This window comes from Trichomonas vaginalis, chromosome V, assembly GCF_026262505.1.
Source record: "Trichomonas vaginalis G3 chromosome V, whole genome shotgun sequence".
Lineage (NCBI taxonomy): Eukaryota > Parabasalia > Trichomonadida > Trichomonadidae > Trichomonas > Trichomonas vaginalis.
The window spans coordinates 17,321,500-17,340,123 of NC_067207.1; the positions used below are offsets into that span (position 1 = coordinate 17,321,500).

Sequence of the window (18,624 nt, forward strand, 5' to 3'; positions counted from 1 at the left end):
AATTTTACAATAATAAGATTTCATTTTGTATTTGTGTATATGGCAATTAAACAATATTATTTTATTATAAGTTACAACAAATAAATATGTAATTAATTAAAATAAAAGTAAATTATCGACTTTTGGCTGAGCTGCAGGGGCTGAAAGTCCTAATAGATCGACAGGATCATTTGATACAACTGCAACTGGCTTCTTAAGCTTATGTAATTCGATAAAGAATTCTTCATCCGTAATATCGTCTCCAGCAGTTCTTAAAGGCTTCTTTTCTTGTACTTCAGGGACTACCTCGACTCCCTGTGGTTGAGGAGCTATCTTCTGTACGTTTTTGAGGGCTTTTATTACGCGACTAATATCAAAACTTTTTTCTTTCTTCATTGCGTCGTGGAATTCGACTGTAACGCTTGCGAAATTGTAAATAGCCGAACAGTAAGATTTCATTTGGAAATCTTTAAAAGTTGGAAGTAATTTTTCGGTTCTGAGCTCAATTTCTCTAATATTTGGCAGTATTTCTTTAATAACAGGAGTAGAAACACCAGTTTTGTCTAAATAAGCGGAGATCAAAAATTGAGAGAAAATTGTAATCATTTCCGCACAAGTGTCAAATTGTTCTATGAACTTAGCTCTCATATCGGATGTTAGACCTTCAATGAAACGATAGGAGCCATTAGTCTTTTGCCACTGAACAAACTTATCATCTAAGCAATCGTTTGTTGCGCAGGCTTTTACCCACTCAGATACGTTTTCATGGACGAAATTCTGGAGTTTGGGGTCATCACTGACTGAAGAGTCGGAAAGGGTCTGATATAAGAAATCACATTGCAATTTTGAGAGCTGAGGCTTCTTTCCGTTCTTAAATAATGCATCAAGAAGCATTAATGTGTTGTATTTAGCTGAATTTGGGCCCTTCTGGATGTATCTGGCCATGGATTCAAGTAATAAATTCATCGCAGAAGCATTACCTTCTAATTTTGATATGATATTTAATATCGCTGACCAATCTGGACTGCCTTGTTGTCCTGAAATAGCTTTCTTTATTAATTGTTCTGGAATAGGGTGAAAATCCATTTGTCACCTTTTTGATGATCTATCGTTATTGTCACATTTGGGATACTCATTTTGTCACTTTTGCGAGTTATCTTTTTGACACTCGTACTTGGCAGTTTTGAAGATTTTCATTGGGATCTGAATTTAATTTTTATGACAAAACGATGAAAAGTATATCATTATAACAAGCATTTCGTTGTTATAGCGTTGGTTCAACGATAACGATAAAATTCAAAGAGGGAAATCAATGTCTGTAATTGGATCAACATTTTTGGATGATTCCTTTGGTGTCTGGCTTCTAGATCATCAAGAGTACATGAGTTTTATACAAATGGACTGGCCCGATGACATGTCTGATGATAAACCAAGAAAAAACGCTATTGTTAAATTTTTAGCAGCGTATAGACAATTTATGAAGATAACGTATCAAGACACGCAACCACAGATCCCAGAATTCCCTCAAATTGAGTTATATTTGACAAAAGAACAAGTTACTCTCTCTCGTATTCATTTCTTTTTGCAATGGAAGATATACCGTGCTAAATGCAAAAGCAGGGCAAAGACACTCGAATTCGCTAATATATTTGTCGACGAACTGAAAAAAGCTTACAATTCAACTTCATCACAGATTATTAACGTAAATACCCAAGAATTCTTTAATAAAATGATGACAGATTCCGCAAAGGCTCAGATTTACTCAATAAAAGACTACTCTATCGTCAACTCAATTAATTTATCTATCGTTTTCGAAACAAATCTCGAGAAACAACGTCAGTGCTTCATTGATTTGATTGCACAGGCCAAAAAGGAGTTTGGCTCTACCATTTATATGAATCACGAAATACCAATGCAAGAGAAATTTAATTCTTTTATTTTTAATCCGGCTTTCGTTGAAGCCAGGCTAGTATTGAATCTGTTTAGCAAGTCTAACTTCAAATCACCTCAATTATTTACAATGCAAGTTGTAAATTCGATGAATGATATTATTACTCGATTTGAGCCTACAGAACCCAATGAAGTTGCGATATTCTCTATCCTATTCTTCAGGGCGATCTTTAATTTCGCGATGTCTTTCTTCCCTGACTTCTTTTTCCCTAAAATCGAATTAAAAGTTCACAAATACAAAAAGCATCTTACAGTTGAAGAGCTTCTTGCATGCCAAGACGTTGTTCAGCGTGATCGCCCTATTGACGAAGTAATTAACACAGATCCGGAATTATCTCAAGCCGTTAAGGCCATTTTCGATATAATTTTCATGAATTCGCCATTGGATATACTTTCCTGTGTCCACCAGACCTTGTCTTACATCAGAAATTACGCAGAAAGAGTTTCAAAAGAATTCGGCTTCGATGCTCAGTCATTTGACGCTGTTTTCGGTGTCTTTCTTTTAGTTATTGTCCATTCCGAAATTCCCAACTACGAAGAAATTTTTTGGTTTGTTTCGAATTTTGCGCCGATTGACGGACTTGCATCGCCTTTGGAATACGCCAAGGCAACTGTCACGGCCATGGAGATGCAGATATCGAAGCTAATTAACAATGTCATTTCGAGATTGCAATGAAAAATTTAATTTTTCATTTTATGTTGATTGTTTTTATATTTATTATGTTTGATTGATTTAGGTTTACCATTGTATTAAAAGTTTTTATGTTATCTAACCATTTATTTGTTTTATTTTCAATTTCATTTTTATTTTATCATTGAAAGAATGTCAAACAATGATGATGGGTATCTCAATCCCTAAAAATGTTTATTCTTGCCTATAAGTTACTAATAATATGCCAAAATGATTTCATTTGAATCAACCTTTTGCAAATTGGTTTTGTCCATATATACACTAAACATATATGTATTATATGAATATGTTTCCAACGAATGTCATTTGAGCAAATGCACTATATCACGAAAATTAATCATAAAATTGCTCAACATATGATTTTATCGAATAAATTCAAAGTAAAATACATTAATTATCAAAAATTAATAACATTGGCTATATCAAAATTTTTCGATTCCTTCCAAATTTTTTTCGAAATCGAAAAAATGATTTTAAAAACATAATTTTTTTTATCTATATTCAAATATTCAAATTGACCATAAATCCAAATTATATGTTGTCTATGTAGGATACATAAAATCAATTCGATTCCTTTGAAAACTTTTCCTTATTGTTCAAATTCTCTAATTCTGAGAACATCTGAAAATTTCAACTAATGAAATTCTGCTGAAATTTCTTTATGCATTTCAATTCATTAGCAAATATTGAACAATAATTCTTTCTCAATAACAAATTTTTCTGTTTGTTGTAACAATTTTTCTATCGTTATTAAAATTTTCAACTATGAGCGACGCCCGGCACCCAATAGGGCTAATTGTTGGAAATTTCTACAGACTTGAGAAACATATAGGTGCCGGAAGTTTTGGAGATATCTACCAGGGCGAAGATACTCGAACTGGCGATAAAGTCGCCGTCAAATTAGAAGCTGCAGACTCGAGATCACCACAACTAGAACTAGAGTACAAAATATATTCGATATTTTCAGAAGGCATTAATGAACCTAAAGTTTTTTATTACGGTAAAGAAGAGAAATATAACGTACTTGCTATGGAACTTCTTGGACTAAGTCTGGAAGATCTATTTCAGAAAGGGCCTAAGCGATCTAGTGTTAAAACTGTGCTAATGATTGCTGATCAAACTTTATCAGCTTTACAATATGTGCATTCAAAAGGCATATTACACCGTGATGTTAAACCAGACAATTTCATTATGGGTGTAGATAAGCATTCTAATCAAGTTTACGTAATTGACTTCGGATTATCTAAACAATACATTAATCCAAAGACGAGAAAGCATATTCCTTTCAGCGACCATAAATCACTGACAGGCACAGCTCGCTACGCATCTATAAATACAATGAAAGGCTTCGAGCAGTCAAGGCGCGATGATCTCGAATCTCTCGGCTATGTATGGCTCTATTTACTAAGAGGATCATTGCCATGGCAAGGGCTTCCTGCTAAAACATCCAAGCAGAAATACCAAGTAATTTTGGACGTAAAAATGCAAACATCTCCTGAAGAGCTATGCTATGGTTTTCCAAATGAATTCGTAGAGTACTTCCAGAAAATACGCGAATTGGAGTTCGAAGCTGAACCAGATTACGCTTCTTACAGAAAATTATTCCGCGACTGTTTTAACAACCTCGGATATACTTACGACTACGTCTATGATTGGACAAAGGAAACAGCGCCTCCAATCAAAGTTCCTATTCGTCCTCCCATCGAAATTCCTCGACAAGCGTATACACAGCCCGCAACACCAAAACACTCGCCTAGACAGCCTGAGCAACTTCCTCCTCCGATTATTACACCGATAGTTGAAGATAGCCCACTTCCTACGCTGAATTTCAGAAATGAAGCTCATAATGAAACAGCGCTTAGAGATTCTACGAAAACAACTAATGCACTTCGCTGGAAAACAGATAGATTATACCAACCAACGCCTGTTAATGCTCCAATTCATATCAAAATTACAAAATTCCCTGTTTTTCAGTCAAGAACAAGATTACCATCGCCAAAGAAGAATAGTTCGCCAGCAAGAAAAAGAGTTAGTTATAGACTTATGGAGCCAAAGTTTGAAACTGTTATTAATTGAAAATTATTATTTTTTTTTATTATTGTAAGAATAAATATTTTTGTTGTTTTAAGGAAATTTCATAAAAGCTTTCTTTCATCATTTTTTTTAAAATGAAATCTTCTATTTACTCGAGCTTTCAATAAAACTGGAGTTCCAAGTGATATATGGGAAGAGTACTTCGGGAAACCAGCAATTAACTATAAAAACATCACAGATAATTCAAAACCAACTATTTCAGGCGATTTTTTCTTATTATCTTCAAATTTCGAAGACTTTTCGGACAATGTCATTAATTGCATTATCAAATCGATTAAATTACTACATTCGATATGCACATATACTAATATTACACGAAATAAAGGATATGGTGGCTGCATCTACTTCTATGGTGACAGTTCCATTGCACAAGACCGATTTTGCTCTATTAAATGCTACACACCAAGCAATGGAAAGCATTCATACACCGACGTTAAAACAGAAACAAACAAAAATTTAGTTAATTTAAGTTCTCTTTTTCAATGCGGCCATGATGACACTGGAGATGCCAGTATATATCATGACCATGGAGAAAAATCTCTTATTTCTACAAACAACACTAATACGAGATGTGGACGCTGGGCTGGTTATCGCTTTGAATATAATCCAGTTAATATTAACTTTTGTTGTTTCATTTCTAATGATAACCATTTAAATAACCCAATTTGCATGAGTCATTGGGAAACACCTGATTCTTTTGTTAAAAAATCAATCTTCAAAAACAACACAGCTCAAATTAAGAATACACATAGTGGACTTATAACATTAACTGAATCAAATGTTACTGTTTCAGAATGCATTTTCATAGAAAACAAATCACCAAATACTTTCAGTGCTGATACAAATGCTATTCTCACAGTAATAAACTGTACAGGAGATCCTTTTACTGCAAGTAGTAGTAATGCAGGTACAGTTCACACAGATAAGATGACAACTGATCCTTTTAATCTTACACTTTCGCTTCTTTCATTAGGGAAATGTGAAGCAGAACATCCATTTTCATTTGAAAACATTTTAAATAGATCCACAAAGAATAACAGCCTTGTACTTGAAGAACTTATTTCTTTTAATTTTTCTCTTGAAAGCTTACTAAATTTGACTAAATCATAAATCTATCTTATATCTATCAAATTGATGCGATATTTTTAATGTACCTGATTCTATTCATGCATGAATTATATTTTCATGAAAAATCGAGATGCTGCAACTTTGCGGGGCTCGATTTTGGTTCTATTTGCTTCCAATCAGTGAATATGAGCCATGATAATCTTTTAATTTCATATTTATAAGATTATCTTTTAATCCAATTACCACAAGATTAAGGGATAGAGTGACAGGAAGCCCCAGCAATATCAAAGGATCTAAAGGAGATAGCGACATCTGATTACATATTCATAAACCTTTGGAATATTAGGTAGCTTATACTTGTGTAACTTTGATTAAAAGATTTTAATGAGATCAAAGGGATCAATTTAGTCTCTTCAGTGGAAAAAAATTGATTTTGAATATCATTAATGTATCTCAATTTGTTGTTGGGATATACAAATAGACTAATAAATGATAATATAACTAATTCTCAGCTATTCATATATTCTATAACATCCAAGTTTAGTAGTATATGAGTGCGGGTTGTGTGACTTTTTTTGTTGCATCTATATATAGACGATGCATTAAAATATATTTATTTATAAATCATTAAAAAAATTAACATTAATTTTAAAATAATTTATTTTTTTATCTTTTATAAAAGAAGCTATATATAGATGATGTCAGATATTCCGCGATTAATTAAACATTGTTTAAATCCTGAATGGGTTAAACTTCAATTTAAAAATGAAGATTGTGAATTATTAAATGAATATGAAAGCCAAAATAAGCTAATGAGGTATAAATATAATGATAAAGAATATTTAATTTCATGGAATCAATGGAGTCATAATCAAAGACCTCATAAACGAGAAGAAGAAATTGAAAATAATGAAATGGAAATCATTGATGACATTAAAGAGGATGGAATTCCTAAATTTTGTAGAAAAACCTTTAGAACTAAGTTAGGAGCATATAAACGTAGAGTATTAAATCCTGAATATCTTAAACATCAATTTAAAAAGGAAGACTGTGAATTATTAAACGTTAATGAATATGAAAATGCTAAATCAAAACTGAGATATAAATATATTGGAAGTGATGAAAGGTGTAAAGATAAAGATAAAGTTTATTCAGTTTCATATAATAACTGGCACACGTTGGGGATAAGAAAACATTTAGGAGATTATGGTAAAAGTTCTGAATTCTTCAAATCTAGTATGTATGAGAGAGTAAAAGAAATCAGATATAATTATCATTCATGAATGAAAAATAAACTTTAAAAATTCATGTCTTACATTTTTTGAATAATTTATTTTTTTAATTCGTATGAAAATGAGTGGATCAAGATTCGTAACCGTCAATCAATTAATGGATGTTCTTTCACCAATTCTTGAAAATGTTAAACAAGTAGATGTTTATTTCGATGATTATGTAGAAAGTATATATTATAAAGGTAAGTTTAATATTAAACCTATTGCTTTTGCATTTGATAATAAATTAATTGAAAATGCAAAAATTTGGGAATTAATTCCAGATATTGAATTTATAACAAATATTAATGATAAATGGTTTAAACGAATTCCAACCACAAAAGTTCTTTGTAAATTAATGATCAAAACAAAAAAAAAAAAAAAAAAAAGGTAGTGGGGCTTCCAGGCACTTCGTGCCCTCTAGCCCTGAAGATGTTTAGTATAAATGAAGTTTTTATTCGGAGGGCTTCCAGGAGCTTTTCACAAATTATATATGTTTTCATGTTTTGTCACTTTTCTGTCACTTTTCGGGTAAAAACATTTTTATTATTATATATAAATGAATTTTACAAAACCACCGTTACCGTTCTTTGGAAATAAGAGTAGATGTAAAGATATTATATTGAGAGAACTTAAGAAACTACCGAATGGTCTAACATTTGTAGATTTGTTCGGTGGAAGTTTCTATATATCCCATTTATGTCATACAATATTCCCAGACTCAAAGATTATATGCAATGACTTCGACAACTATATGGACCGTCTCAAACATATACCAGACACAAACAATATATTGAAAGAGTTAAAAGAAAAGATACCTATAGGTAAGATGGAACGTATACCATTAGATAACAAAAATATTGTGAGAGAGGTTTTGAAAAAAGCAGAATATATAGACTGGGATAGTATATCTGCTAGACTATTATATAGTGGTGCTATAAGAGTTCATGACATTGAAACACTTATGTCAAAAGTTTTATATCTTAACTATACAAATGTTTTCAAAGAGGACATAGAAAAATATATTGAGGGTATAGAGTTTGTGAGATGTCATTGGACAGATTTGTATGAAAAATATAAAGACAAGGAAAATGTTTTCTTTATAGTGGACCCGCCGTTCTATAACACATGGGATTTTCAATACCAAGTAGACTGGACTTTGAGAGACTCTTTAGAAACTTTAGACGTTTTACATAACCATCCATGCTTTTACTTTACATCCGATAAAAGTGGTTTGGAAAGTGTCATGAGATGGTTAGAGGACATACATGACTATGAGTTTAGATACGATAAGATAGAATATGAGAGAGGTCCTATAAACTGGAGAAAGTGTCATAACAAAGAAATTTTATTGGTAAGTAAATGTGGTTTGAAATAGGACTACTTGTTTTAGGTTTTTTCCATTGTGTCATTTACTTATTTGACGTGGCAGAAAGATATAGAGAATATGAAGATGAACCAATGCCTGCAAATGTCCAGTATATGTACTCGTAAGAGATATTTTTATCTAATATTAAATGGACGCACAGAACTTAGCGAATGCACAGCAACCTGGACAACCAAACCCAGAGAATATTCCAAATGAAGTTAGAATACAAACTGCAATGGCAAACTATGGTCAAGTGCCAACAGATGTACAAATGCAAACTGCCATGTCAAATGACGCTGCGTTAGGTTTGCCACCATGGTATGCAAATATGAGATGGAAAGAGTTTTATACAAACCCTGAAGTGGGATATAAACAACTCTATGCAGATGACGCGAACACAGGAGTTGACCCAGAGTATGTTTTCTACCAGAGGAGAAATAGAATGTATGAGCTCCAGTTAAAGAATGCAATGGAACTCAACAGGAAACGTAAGAGACTAGGCGGACATTAGATTTTTACATATAGTAAAATGGGTTTCTTTGGAAGAATAGGAAACTTCTTTCGAAATGTTGGAAGAGGTATATGGAATGGAATAAAATCTGTCGGAAGAGGAATTTGGAACGGAGTCAAAAATATTGGTAAAAGAGTAGGTCAGTTTGTTGGTATTATACCTAAAGACCCTGAACCAGAAGAACAAGCTCCTGTTATACAACAGCCTGAACCTGCACCACAGTCTAGTTGGCAACCAAATCCAACACCTCAACCGTATTAAAATCATATTTTTACCGTTCGATAGTAGTTGTATATGAAACTAAGTTCTAAGTAAAACGCATGGTATAATGGAACTATTCTCTTTCTTCCATCTGTTGTAAACCATACTTGAAAGTCTGAAATACTTCCACTCGGTGGTTCATATAGCTTTGTAGGTTTTTCGTAAAAGTCATTTGCCAAGCATAAAAAAGAGTTTTGTGCACCAGAAAATGAAGCATGAACTATAATAGCATCTGAGTCGAAAACATTTTCATATGTTCCATTAGGGTTTTCGACTTCATAAAAGTTCGGGTGTACTGGATATGCTGCAGGCTGATTTAACATCCTCAGAAATCTATGCCATGCCAAGTTGTTATATTTTGTAGAAATATAAACGTTTTCTCCAAGGTCTTCTATTCTATTGATTTTAACAGTTGCATTTTTCCTGTCATATATAATATCGAGATGGTACTCTCCTTCGTCAATGTTGTACTGTTTTGCATATTCGAGGTAGATATCGTTTATTTTTTCTTGAAAAGCTTGAAGAGTTGTTTCTAAGTTTACAAGCAAATTCACTTGTAAAAGTTTTCCCTGTTCAAATTTCTCATACGTATGTTTTTCTTTGTTATAGTATCGAATTTCAAAAGCGACCGTAAATGGGAAACCATGTATGGCTTCTGAAATGAACTTCATTCTACGAAAGCCAATAGCTTTTGTGACGGATGGGTCTCTTAGCCATCTCAATGGGTAGTCAAAACGATAGCCTTCATGCTTTACGGTCTCTGTCTCAAACTTTTGACCGACATTCGTAAAAAGTTCATCTAATGGTTTAGTTGTAGCAACTCTTGAATTTTCTTTTTCTATTGAAAGCATATTTTATCTAGAATAAAAATGTCGAAAGAAACAGCGTCTATGAGAGAAATACAACACAACCGACAACTCATTTTGCAAGCTCTAAATAAGAACACAACAAACTTTTCAAACTATTCTAAGATATCTGAGTCATTGAAAGAAGGAAACTTAAAACTGACATTAAACCTTTAACAGACGAGTTTCTGTTTCAAGACAGTAAGAACCATACTGTCTGTGTAAATCCAACAAAAGGAACTTTAAACGAGAAACCTATAGATGAACTTCTTTTGAAAGCAGATGTTGACAACAAAGCTGACAAAGAGTATGTCATTGAAAAAGTTCAAGAAGAACATGACAGAGCAGATGCAACATATGCAACGAAAGAACATACTCATCCTGAACTAGCGGACAAAACATATGTTGACAATAAAATGTCAAGTGAAGTGACAAGAGCTGAAAACGAATATTCTAAAAAGACTCATACACATACCATTGCAAATATTACAAACTTACAAGAAACCTTAAACAGGAAAAGTGACGTTGGACATACACATACCATTGCAAATATTACAAACTTACAAGAAACCTTAAACAGTAAAAGTGCCGTTGGACATACACATACCATTGCAAATATTACAAACTTACAAGAAACCTTAAACAGTAAAAGTGCCGTTGGACATACACATACCATTGCAAATATTACAAACTTACAAGAAACCTTAAACAGGAAAAGTGACGTTGGACATACACATACATCTTCTGAAATAACAGACTTAAACGTTAGCCTTGAAAAGAAGGCAGATAAGAACCATACACACGATTTCTTCGCAACTGTTGGTATAGAAAATATTGAAGGAACGGTTGAAGAAACTGGTGGGGATGTATTAAATTGGAAACCTCCTAACTTTCCACAAGGTTTAACATCGGATGAAGACATAACAACGATGAAATACACTAGATGTAGAAATGTCTATGTCATGGAGGATGAAAACAAAGTTAAATTCACTGCTCAAGATTTATATGATAAAAAAGCTGACAAAACAGAGCTTCAAACATTAAAGATTGAAATACTTCAAACACTATATCCTATAGGTTCTATTTACACGTCAATGAACTCTACCAAACCAGAAGTAGTACTTGGTTTTGGAACTTGGACTCAAATAGTCGACAGGTTTTTGTATTGTGCAAACTCTTCAAAGGAAACAGGTGGAAGTAAAACGATTTCAGGTGCAAATTTACCTGCACACAGTCACTACATAGATTTAGCTACATCTGAAGCAGGTTGGCATAAGCATAGATTTTGGGATTGGTCAGCAATGAAAAAAGGTAAAGGATATGATGTTAAAGACAACGTTCAGTTTGCTATAAATTGTTTCTGGGGTAGCACACAGGGAGAAGGAAACCATACACATCGCGTTTCAGGGTATACGCAAACAACGGGACAAAGTAAAGACTACATGCCACCTTACATGACAGTTTACGCATGGTATAGAAATGCTTAGTCGTCATGTTCCACTTCTTTAGCATATTCGTCAGGAGTTGTCTTATATTTGTTAGGAACTGTCTTTGAAAGTATACCACCTTGAACCTTAACAAGTTTGAAACGAGGTCTGACAATAGTAGTTTTATCTTCTGCTTGCAGTCTGTACATTTTGCCATGTTTGCCTAAAACTTCATAATATTCTCTTGTATACTTTCTTCTATTTTTACGAACACGAATGCGAGTACCTGTCGAGTTCCCATTGTTGTCATAGTCAATAGTATTTTCATATGGGTCGCGTTTAGGTATTTCTATTTTTACTTTGTCACCTTTCTTAAGTTTGAAGCCTGGCATTCTTTCTTGTTTGTCTCTTTTGACTAAACTATTAAATATATAGTCTTTCTCTAAGTCAGGGTTGTTTTTCATTTCTTCGGGGGAGTGGTTTCCCAAACCTTTTTGTTTACGGCTATTGTAAATATTTAAAACTTGTCTCATCTTTGCCATGGAGAAGGTCTATATTTGTCGTCATATGACTTTCATTTGCTTCACCACCTTTGGTTGGTTTAAGTCTCTTAAGATTTTTATACAACTGTCAATGACACCAAGAGCAGAATGGTTTTGGTCGACAATGAAATATTGGTTTACATTTTTTGAACGCAGATAGTTTTTAATATCGTCTGATTTGAAAGAATTTCACAGTCAGATGTCAGTTTGTGTTGGATGGTATTTGTCAACGAATATTGTCAAAGCAGTTTTCACATCTAAAATATTTTTGGACCATAATGGTATGGCTTCACAGTATCTTGTGTTTTGACCAACAAATATTAACCAGTATGGAGGTCCATCTGTTCTAACTCTCGGAATGTTTTCCAAGATATCCATAAACCAAGCATTTGGTGTTGAACTAAAGATTTTTACCATGAGTGCTTTCTTTGTCGCTTTAGAAACATAGGGGTCCTTGTTTGGATTCGTCATTTTTTAACCCATAAGAAATGGGTTTATTTGGCGCATTAGCAGGAGTTGCATCCAGATTTTTGCCCGCAGGGAACAATAGCCAGAGGTGTATTTGGAGTTGGAAGGAAGATTTTGAGTACATTAGGTATACTGAAAGAAAAGCACAACCTATTATACAAACTGTACAGAAAGGTTGGATGTAGCACGAATGCAGCAAATCTTATTCCAAATCCTGAAACAAGAGGAAAAGTTCAAGGATGGATGGACAATGTAGGAAGACAAGTAGGAAACTATTATAACAAAGCAAATGACTACTATAACCAAGCAGGGCACTATATGGACCAAGGTGAAAGATTCTTTAACAGAGGATATAACCATGCACAACAATGGGTAAACAATAACCAACCGCAACCACCTCAAACTTGGGGAATGTAAAGTTTTTATGAGATGAAAATGAACATACAGCATTGAGACAAATGGGTTCAAGATGGATTTGTCGGCTTCCAGCAGTTACACCACGTGTTTGTCAAGTCCTCCCTATACCTCAGGAAGTTTTAGACCGACTTAAAAAACCTAAACAACCAGTTGAAAACAAACCAAACTAAAATTTTTTACTGAGATGAAATGACCGAAGAAGTTGAAACGGTAGATTTGACACCACAAACAAAAAGTTCAGAACCATTGTCAAAACCTGTCAAAGAACTTACAGATGAAGAGAAAAATTCAATAATAGAAGGTGCCAGGTCTGGAAATGCAAACCCTAACTACAAAGTCACTTTTCATAGAAATGGAACGGCTAGTATCTCAAAAAAGAAACAAACTCTCACAAATAAAATATTGAAGTCTGAAGGAGTTTATGAGACAACAGATGGAAAAGTTTACTTCACTGACCAACAGTTCATTATAGAACATCTCATTGACTTAGAGTCGAAATATTCTAAACTTTACAACAAACACAAAAAGTTGAAAGGAAAACAAAAACAAATGGCATATGATATTTATGAAGATGTTGACGACACAACTAGACCAGCAAGTGAAGTAAAGTCAGCAGAACCGAAAAGTGACGAAAAACCAATAGAAGAAGGGAAGCCAATAGAAGAAGGGAAGCCAAAACCAAAGGTTAGTATTGAAACTAAACCAAGTCAACCTTCATTAGCTGGTATGGGTTGGCGTCAAAGACTTATGGTAGCTGGTGGTTACGTAAAGTAAAGGAAAAACATTTTTTTATTTTTATTTGAACTGTACGCTGAGTTTTGTTGGAGAAGACCGTTGGGAAACTTGTTTGTTAGATGAGAAATATGAAATGGCATACCATTTAAAACAAAATATTTTTAAAAAACATTTTTTTATTTTATTTGAAATGTACGCTGAGTTTGTTGGAACAGACCGTTGGGAAACTTGTTTGTTAGATGAGAAATATGAAATTCACTGTTGTGAGTCATTTGAAGTCAGAAACAAAGAGACAAAAAGAGTTTTAAGCGAATGGGAGCGAAATAACGGATATACTACTATGAAGATGGTGGAAAACACTATTTTAAACATGTTGTCATTGCAACTCATTTTATACCGAATCCTAACAATTTACCTTTTGTAGACCATATAAACCGTATAAGAAACGACAATAGACTTGAGAACTTGCGTTGGGTCACTCGTTCTGAAAACAATAAGAACAAAAGCAAATTTCGAGATATTGTATTCGAATTTGTCGACGAACTAGAAGATGAAACAATTGAAATTACAGACTATGGCAAGCATACGCTTGAGTTTTACTACTATAGCGAAGAACAAGACTCTTTCTACTTTTATACCGGCGTAAACTATAGGAAATTACAAGTATGTTTTACTAAGGAAGGCTATGCTTATGTAAACGCTAGAGATGCAGATGGAAAATACGTTAGACTATATCTTAACAAATTCAAGAAGCTATATGGCATACCATTTTAAAACATTTTTTAAAACAGTATTTTTTTACATATATTAAATTTCAGGTTGAAAAACAAAGAACAAAAGTAGCAGATACAAAACCGTTAGACTATATCTTCACAAACGCTGGTAGGACAATATCAGATGAAGAAATTTCATCCCGAACATACAGGTTTGACTATCCAATTCGTTGGCTTCAAAGTCCTTCAGATGCAAAGGCAATAGGATTTAGAAGAGTTTTGTTTTCAAAAAGAACTAACGCATTTATGTTCGCAGTATATTTTCATGGTCAGTATAGAGGTTCTAATGGTCTAATAGACAAATTTGACGAAATGAGAATCTTTACAATTCGTTCAGACGAAAACCTTGAGAAGACTCTAAATGACTTTCAAACTCAAATGAACAAATATTATTGGGAATTTCAAGAAAAATACGACTCTTTACTAAATGGAACATACTATCTGAAGCTAGAATATGACAAGATGAACTCCACAGTTTCATTTCAAAGGATTGAAAATAACCCTCCAAGAGATACACAGTTTTTATTTTGGGAAGTAGACAAACGTTCTTGGGCACAATTTCTTCGGTTACTAAACCAGAACGAACCATTACCACCTGACGGTCCGTTTAAATTTATACGCCCACCAACAGATTTGACAGTTTATAGAAATGTGTTTGACCCTCAAAATGTCATGTGTCATGCAAGTTTCAGTTCAAGCAACAACAGTTTTCTATGTATCGGTAAGGACTTTTATGACTTTGCTTCTAAATTCTACGAACCACCTAGTAACAGTTTCTCTGACTTTCAAGTTTGGTTCACAACAAATGGTGTGCAACATATTATTCCATTGTACTATGACTTTTATCTCGAATTGTCTTTCATATATAACTACGGAAAAGTGCTGAAAAAGTATTGAAAAATAATGTTTAGGGTAGAAGGTTAGATCTAACCTCTTTTCTAACATCGTAGAAAACTCATGAAAACAATTTATTTTTGTGAATATGTAAGCGGCTCATAGCTCAGTGGTATGGGCTACCTCGTTAAAGGCGTCGAAGACCTCGGTTCAAATCCCGATTCGCGCAGGTTTTTTCCTTTTATGCAGTGAAATTTCATGTACATAGGTTACTTTGGTGTTAGACCCTAGTGAAGAAAATAGAACGATATAAGTTTACATTTGTAAGGTTATTTTGGTGTTAGACCCTAGTGAAGAAAATAGAACGATATAAGTTTACATTTGTAAGGTTGGACGATAAAAATCTCTGCTACTGTCAGTAAAAGTACTGCTACTGTCAGTAAAAGTACTGCTACTGTCAGTAAAAGTACTGCTACTGTCAGAAAAAGTACTGCTACTGTCAGTAAAAGTACTGCTACTGTCAGTAAAAGTACTGCTACTGTCAGTAAAAGTACTGCTAGGAGCAGAAAAAAGGAAAATTTGAGAGGGTTTTCGACGATAAAGTACTGCTACTGTCAGAAAAAGTACTGCTACTGTCAGTAAAAGTACTGCTACTGTCAGTAGAAGTACTGCTAGTAGCAGAGATTTTTATCGTTGTGGTCCGACGGTTAAGCCACAGACGAATGTCCGACGTCCCACCAACCGAGTCCAATCTCAATCCAGAAGAACCGAAAGCACCAACCCCTGCACCTCAGTTCCAGCAAGTCCAATCTCAATCCAAATTCCAATACAAATCGAAGAGAGACCAAGAGTTCGAAGAAGGTCTGAACCGCTTACGCAAAGAGTATGCTACAGCTCCAATTGAGAGAAAGTTGTTGCTAAATTCAGTAAAAATAATGTTTAGGGTAGAATGTTAGATCTAACATGTTTTCTAACCTCTTTTCTAACCTCTTGAATTTTCAAGATTTCTTCGTAAATGTTTTGTCAAGACTTCTTCGTAAATGTTTTGTCAAGATTTCTTCGTACATGTTTTGTCAAGATTTCTTCGTACATGTTTTGTCAAACATGAACGTAAATGTTTTGTCGAAACTTCATCGTAATGAGCGTAAATGACCCAAAAATAAAGTTTATGTTAGAATGTTAGATCTAACACGTTTTCTAACACGTTTTCTAACATGGTCTAAAACTCTTGAATTTTCATGAAATTTACACCAAAAATAATGTTTATGTTAGAATGTTAGATCTAACACGTTTTCTAACATGTTTTCTAACCTCTTGAATTTGTCATGACTTCTTCGTAAACTAAACGTAAATGTTTTGTCAAGATTTCTTCGTACATGTTTTGTCAAGATTTCTTCGTAAATGTTTTGTCAAGATTTCTTCGTACATGTTTTGTCAAGATTTCATCGTAAATGTTTTGTCAAACATGAACGTAAATGTTTTGTCGAAACTTCATCGTAATGAGCGTAAATGACCCAAAAATAATGTTTATGTTAGAATGTTAGATCTAACATGTTTTCTAACACGTTTTCTAACATGGTCTAAAACTCTTGAATTTTCATGAAATTTACACCAAAAATAATGTTTATGTTAGAATGTTAGATCTAACATGTTTTCTAACACGTTTTCTAACATGGTCTAAAACTCTTGAATTTTCATGAAATTTACACCAAAAATATAATTTATGTTAGAATGTTAGATCTAACATGTTTTCTAACACGTTTTCTAACATGGTCTAAAACACACAAAATTCATGAAATTTCATACGGAATTCAATAAAAATAATGTTTATGTTAGAATGTTAGATCTAACATGTTTTCTAACATGTTTTCTAACATGGTCTAAAACATACAAAATTCATGAAATTTCATACGGAATTCAATAAAAATAATGTTTATGTTAGAATGTTAGATCTAACATGTTTTCTAACATGTTTTCTAACATGGTCTAAAACATACAAAACTCATGAAATTTCATACGGAATTCAATAAAAATAATGTTTATGTTAGAATGTTAGATCTAACATGTTTTCTAACATGGTCTAAAACATACAAAACTCATGAAATTCATGAAATTTCATACGGAATTCAATAAAAATAATGTTTATGTTAGAATGTTAGATCTAACATGTTTTCTAACATGGTCTAAAACATACAAAACTCATGAAATTCATGAAATTTCATACGGAATTCAGCAAAAATAATGTTTATGTTAGAATGTTAGATCTAACATGTTTTCTAACATGTTTTCTAACATGGTCTAAAACATACAAAACTCATGAAATTTCATACGGAATTCAATAAAAATAATGTTTATGTTAGAATGTTAGATCTAACATGTTTTCTAACATGTTTTCTAACATGGTCTAAAACATACAAAACTCATGAAATTTCATACGGAATTCAGCAAAAATAATGTTTATGTTAGAATGTTAGATCTAACATGTTTTCTAACATGTTTTCTAACATGGTCTAAAACATACAAAACTCATGAAATTTCATACGGAATTCAGCAAAAATAATGTTTATGTTAGAATGTTAGATCTAACATGTTTTCTAACATGTTTTCTAACATAACTATTTACAAGCGTTTTACATGGTATATGTTGCGATGGTTCATGACTCTAAACAATTTCGTAGCTTCTATTTCTTCTGTCAGTATGTCAAAAGTTTTAACGATACCGAAAGTTTCTTTATACTTCTTCTTGACGTCAGATAGAAGGAAATCGTCAGCAGTTGGATAGTTTTTGTTCAGAAATTCTAACATGTTCATTTTATCTTCTGCTGGTTTTTCTGCTTCTTTCTTTAAATCTGCATAGTCGTTTCGCATACGTTCTATCTCTTTGACGGAGTAGTTATATTTCCTCATTGCTGCTTTACATTTTGAACATTGCGGGTTCATTTTAGCGTTATATTCTGAAACCTTACCTGCTAAAACAACCAAGGCGTCAATGGTTTTCTTTAACTCAAACATAGCGGGTCTTATTTGTTCGTTCCATACCTTACCCCTACTATCTTTATCTCTTATTTCCCAAACACATTCAGCAACTAACGAAACAAAGTTGTCGTAGGTCTTAAACTCCCCAGATTTGTAAAGGTCAGAGATGTTCTTATATACCATGTCGCAATCTTTGTCCATAACCTTATGGTTGCAATGAAAACCAAGGAATTCATAATTTACCTTTCGTATGAACTTCTTTATTTCTACTGAGTCAGTTGCTTTGACTTCTATTTCGTCAAATTCGGGAATGGTTAGTTTTTGTTGTTGGATTTCAGGCAATTTGGGTAAATGGTCAATAATGTCCTGCATTTCATAAAGATACTGTTCATTTGTTTCATCTTTCGCACTAC

The 18,624-nt window shown here is 33.2% G+C and overlaps 12 protein-coding genes and 1 pseudogene across 13 annotated transcripts, besides 1 other annotated feature; 9 read left to right on the forward strand and 4 right to left on the reverse strand.

Moving 5' to 3' along the window:
• Positions 1–33: 33 nt before the first annotated feature.
• Positions 34–1,065, reverse strand: TVAGG3_0353640 (ENTH/VHS domain family; the record flags this gene model as incomplete). Its single annotated transcript, XM_001315239.2, has 1 exon — positions 97–1,065. One exon carries the CDS (start codon positions 1,063–1,065, stop codon positions 97–99), a length of 969 nt encoding a protein of 322 aa, XP_001315274.1.
• Positions 1,066–1,287: 222 nt separating this feature from the next.
• TVAGG3_0353650 (VPS9 domain family) lies at positions 1,288–2,685 on the forward strand (the record flags this gene model as incomplete). The annotated part of the gene is made up of 1 exon (XM_001315240.1): positions 1,292–2,605. One exon carries the CDS (start codon positions 1,292–1,294, stop codon positions 2,603–2,605), a length of 1,314 nt encoding a protein of 437 aa, XP_001315275.1.
• Positions 2,686–3,383: 698 nt separating this feature from the next.
• On the forward strand, positions 3,384–4,700 carry TVAGG3_0353660 (STKc CK1 domain-containing protein; the record flags this gene model as incomplete). The annotated part of the gene is made up of 1 exon (XM_001315241.1): positions 3,386–4,696. The coding sequence occupies one exon, from the start codon at positions 3,386–3,388 to the stop codon at positions 4,694–4,696; it is 1,311 nt and encodes a 436-aa protein (XP_001315276.1).
• A 665-nt stretch (positions 4,701–5,365) lies between these two features.
• On the forward strand, positions 5,366–5,831 carry TVAGG3_0353670 (uncharacterized protein; the record flags this gene model as incomplete). Its single annotated transcript, XM_001315242.2, has 1 exon — positions 5,384–5,824. The coding sequence occupies one exon, from the start codon at positions 5,384–5,386 to the stop codon at positions 5,822–5,824; it is 441 nt and encodes a 146-aa protein (XP_001315277.1).
• A 1,781-nt stretch (positions 5,832–7,612) lies between these two features.
• TVAGG3_0353680 (phage tail repeat-like family) lies at positions 7,613–8,431 on the forward strand (the record flags this gene model as incomplete). Its single annotated transcript, XM_051231203.1, has 1 exon — positions 7,613–8,431. The coding sequence occupies one exon, from the start codon at positions 7,613–7,615 to the stop codon at positions 8,429–8,431; it is 819 nt and encodes a 272-aa protein (XP_051100933.1).
• A 139-nt stretch (positions 8,432–8,570) lies between these two features.
• Positions 8,571–8,906, forward strand: TVAGG3_0353690 (uncharacterized protein; the record flags this gene model as incomplete). Its single annotated transcript, XM_001315243.2, has 1 exon — positions 8,571–8,906. A coding segment is annotated over one exon (336 nt), but the record flags the coding sequence as incomplete, so codon positions are not given.
• Positions 8,907–8,951: 45 nt separating this feature from the next.
• Positions 8,952–9,194, forward strand: TVAGG3_0353700 (serine threonine-protein phosphatase family; the record flags this gene model as incomplete). Its single annotated transcript, XM_051231204.1, has 1 exon — positions 8,952–9,194. The coding sequence occupies one exon, from the start codon at positions 8,952–8,954 to the stop codon at positions 9,192–9,194; it is 243 nt and encodes an 80-aa protein (XP_051100934.1).
• A 71-nt stretch (positions 9,195–9,265) lies between these two features.
• Positions 9,266–10,045, reverse strand: TVAGG3_0353710 (uncharacterized protein; the record flags this gene model as incomplete). Its single annotated transcript, XM_051231205.1, has 1 exon — positions 9,266–10,045. A coding segment is annotated over one exon (780 nt), but the record flags the coding sequence as incomplete, so codon positions are not given.
• A 452-nt stretch (positions 10,046–10,497) lies between these two features.
• Positions 10,498–18,624: part of a mobile genetic element that runs on past the window's edge.
• TVAGG3_0353730 lies at positions 11,523–12,040 on the reverse strand (annotated as a pseudogene). The gene has a single exon. A coding segment is annotated over exon 1 (518 nt).
• On the forward strand, positions 13,083–13,667 carry TVAGG3_0353740 (phage tail repeat-like family; the record flags this gene model as incomplete). Its single annotated transcript, XM_051231206.1, has 1 exon — positions 13,083–13,667. One exon carries the CDS (start codon positions 13,083–13,085, stop codon positions 13,665–13,667), a length of 585 nt encoding a protein of 194 aa, XP_051100936.1.
• Positions 14,441–15,126, forward strand: TVAGG3_0353750 (uncharacterized protein; the record flags this gene model as incomplete). Its single annotated transcript, XM_051231207.1, has 1 exon — positions 14,441–15,126. A coding segment is annotated over one exon (686 nt), but the record flags the coding sequence as incomplete, so codon positions are not given.
• Positions 15,958–16,191, forward strand: TVAGG3_0353760 (uncharacterized protein; the record flags this gene model as incomplete). Its single annotated transcript, XM_051231208.1, has 1 exon — positions 15,958–16,191. The coding sequence occupies one exon, from the start codon at positions 15,958–15,960 to the stop codon at positions 16,189–16,191; it is 234 nt and encodes a 77-aa protein (XP_051100938.1).
• On the reverse strand, positions 17,855–18,175 carry TVAGG3_0353770 (organellar and viral DNA polymerase type B; the record flags this gene model as incomplete). Its single annotated transcript, XM_051231209.1, has 1 exon — positions 17,855–18,175. The coding sequence occupies one exon, from the start codon at positions 18,173–18,175 to the stop codon at positions 17,855–17,857; it is 321 nt and encodes a 106-aa protein (XP_051100939.1).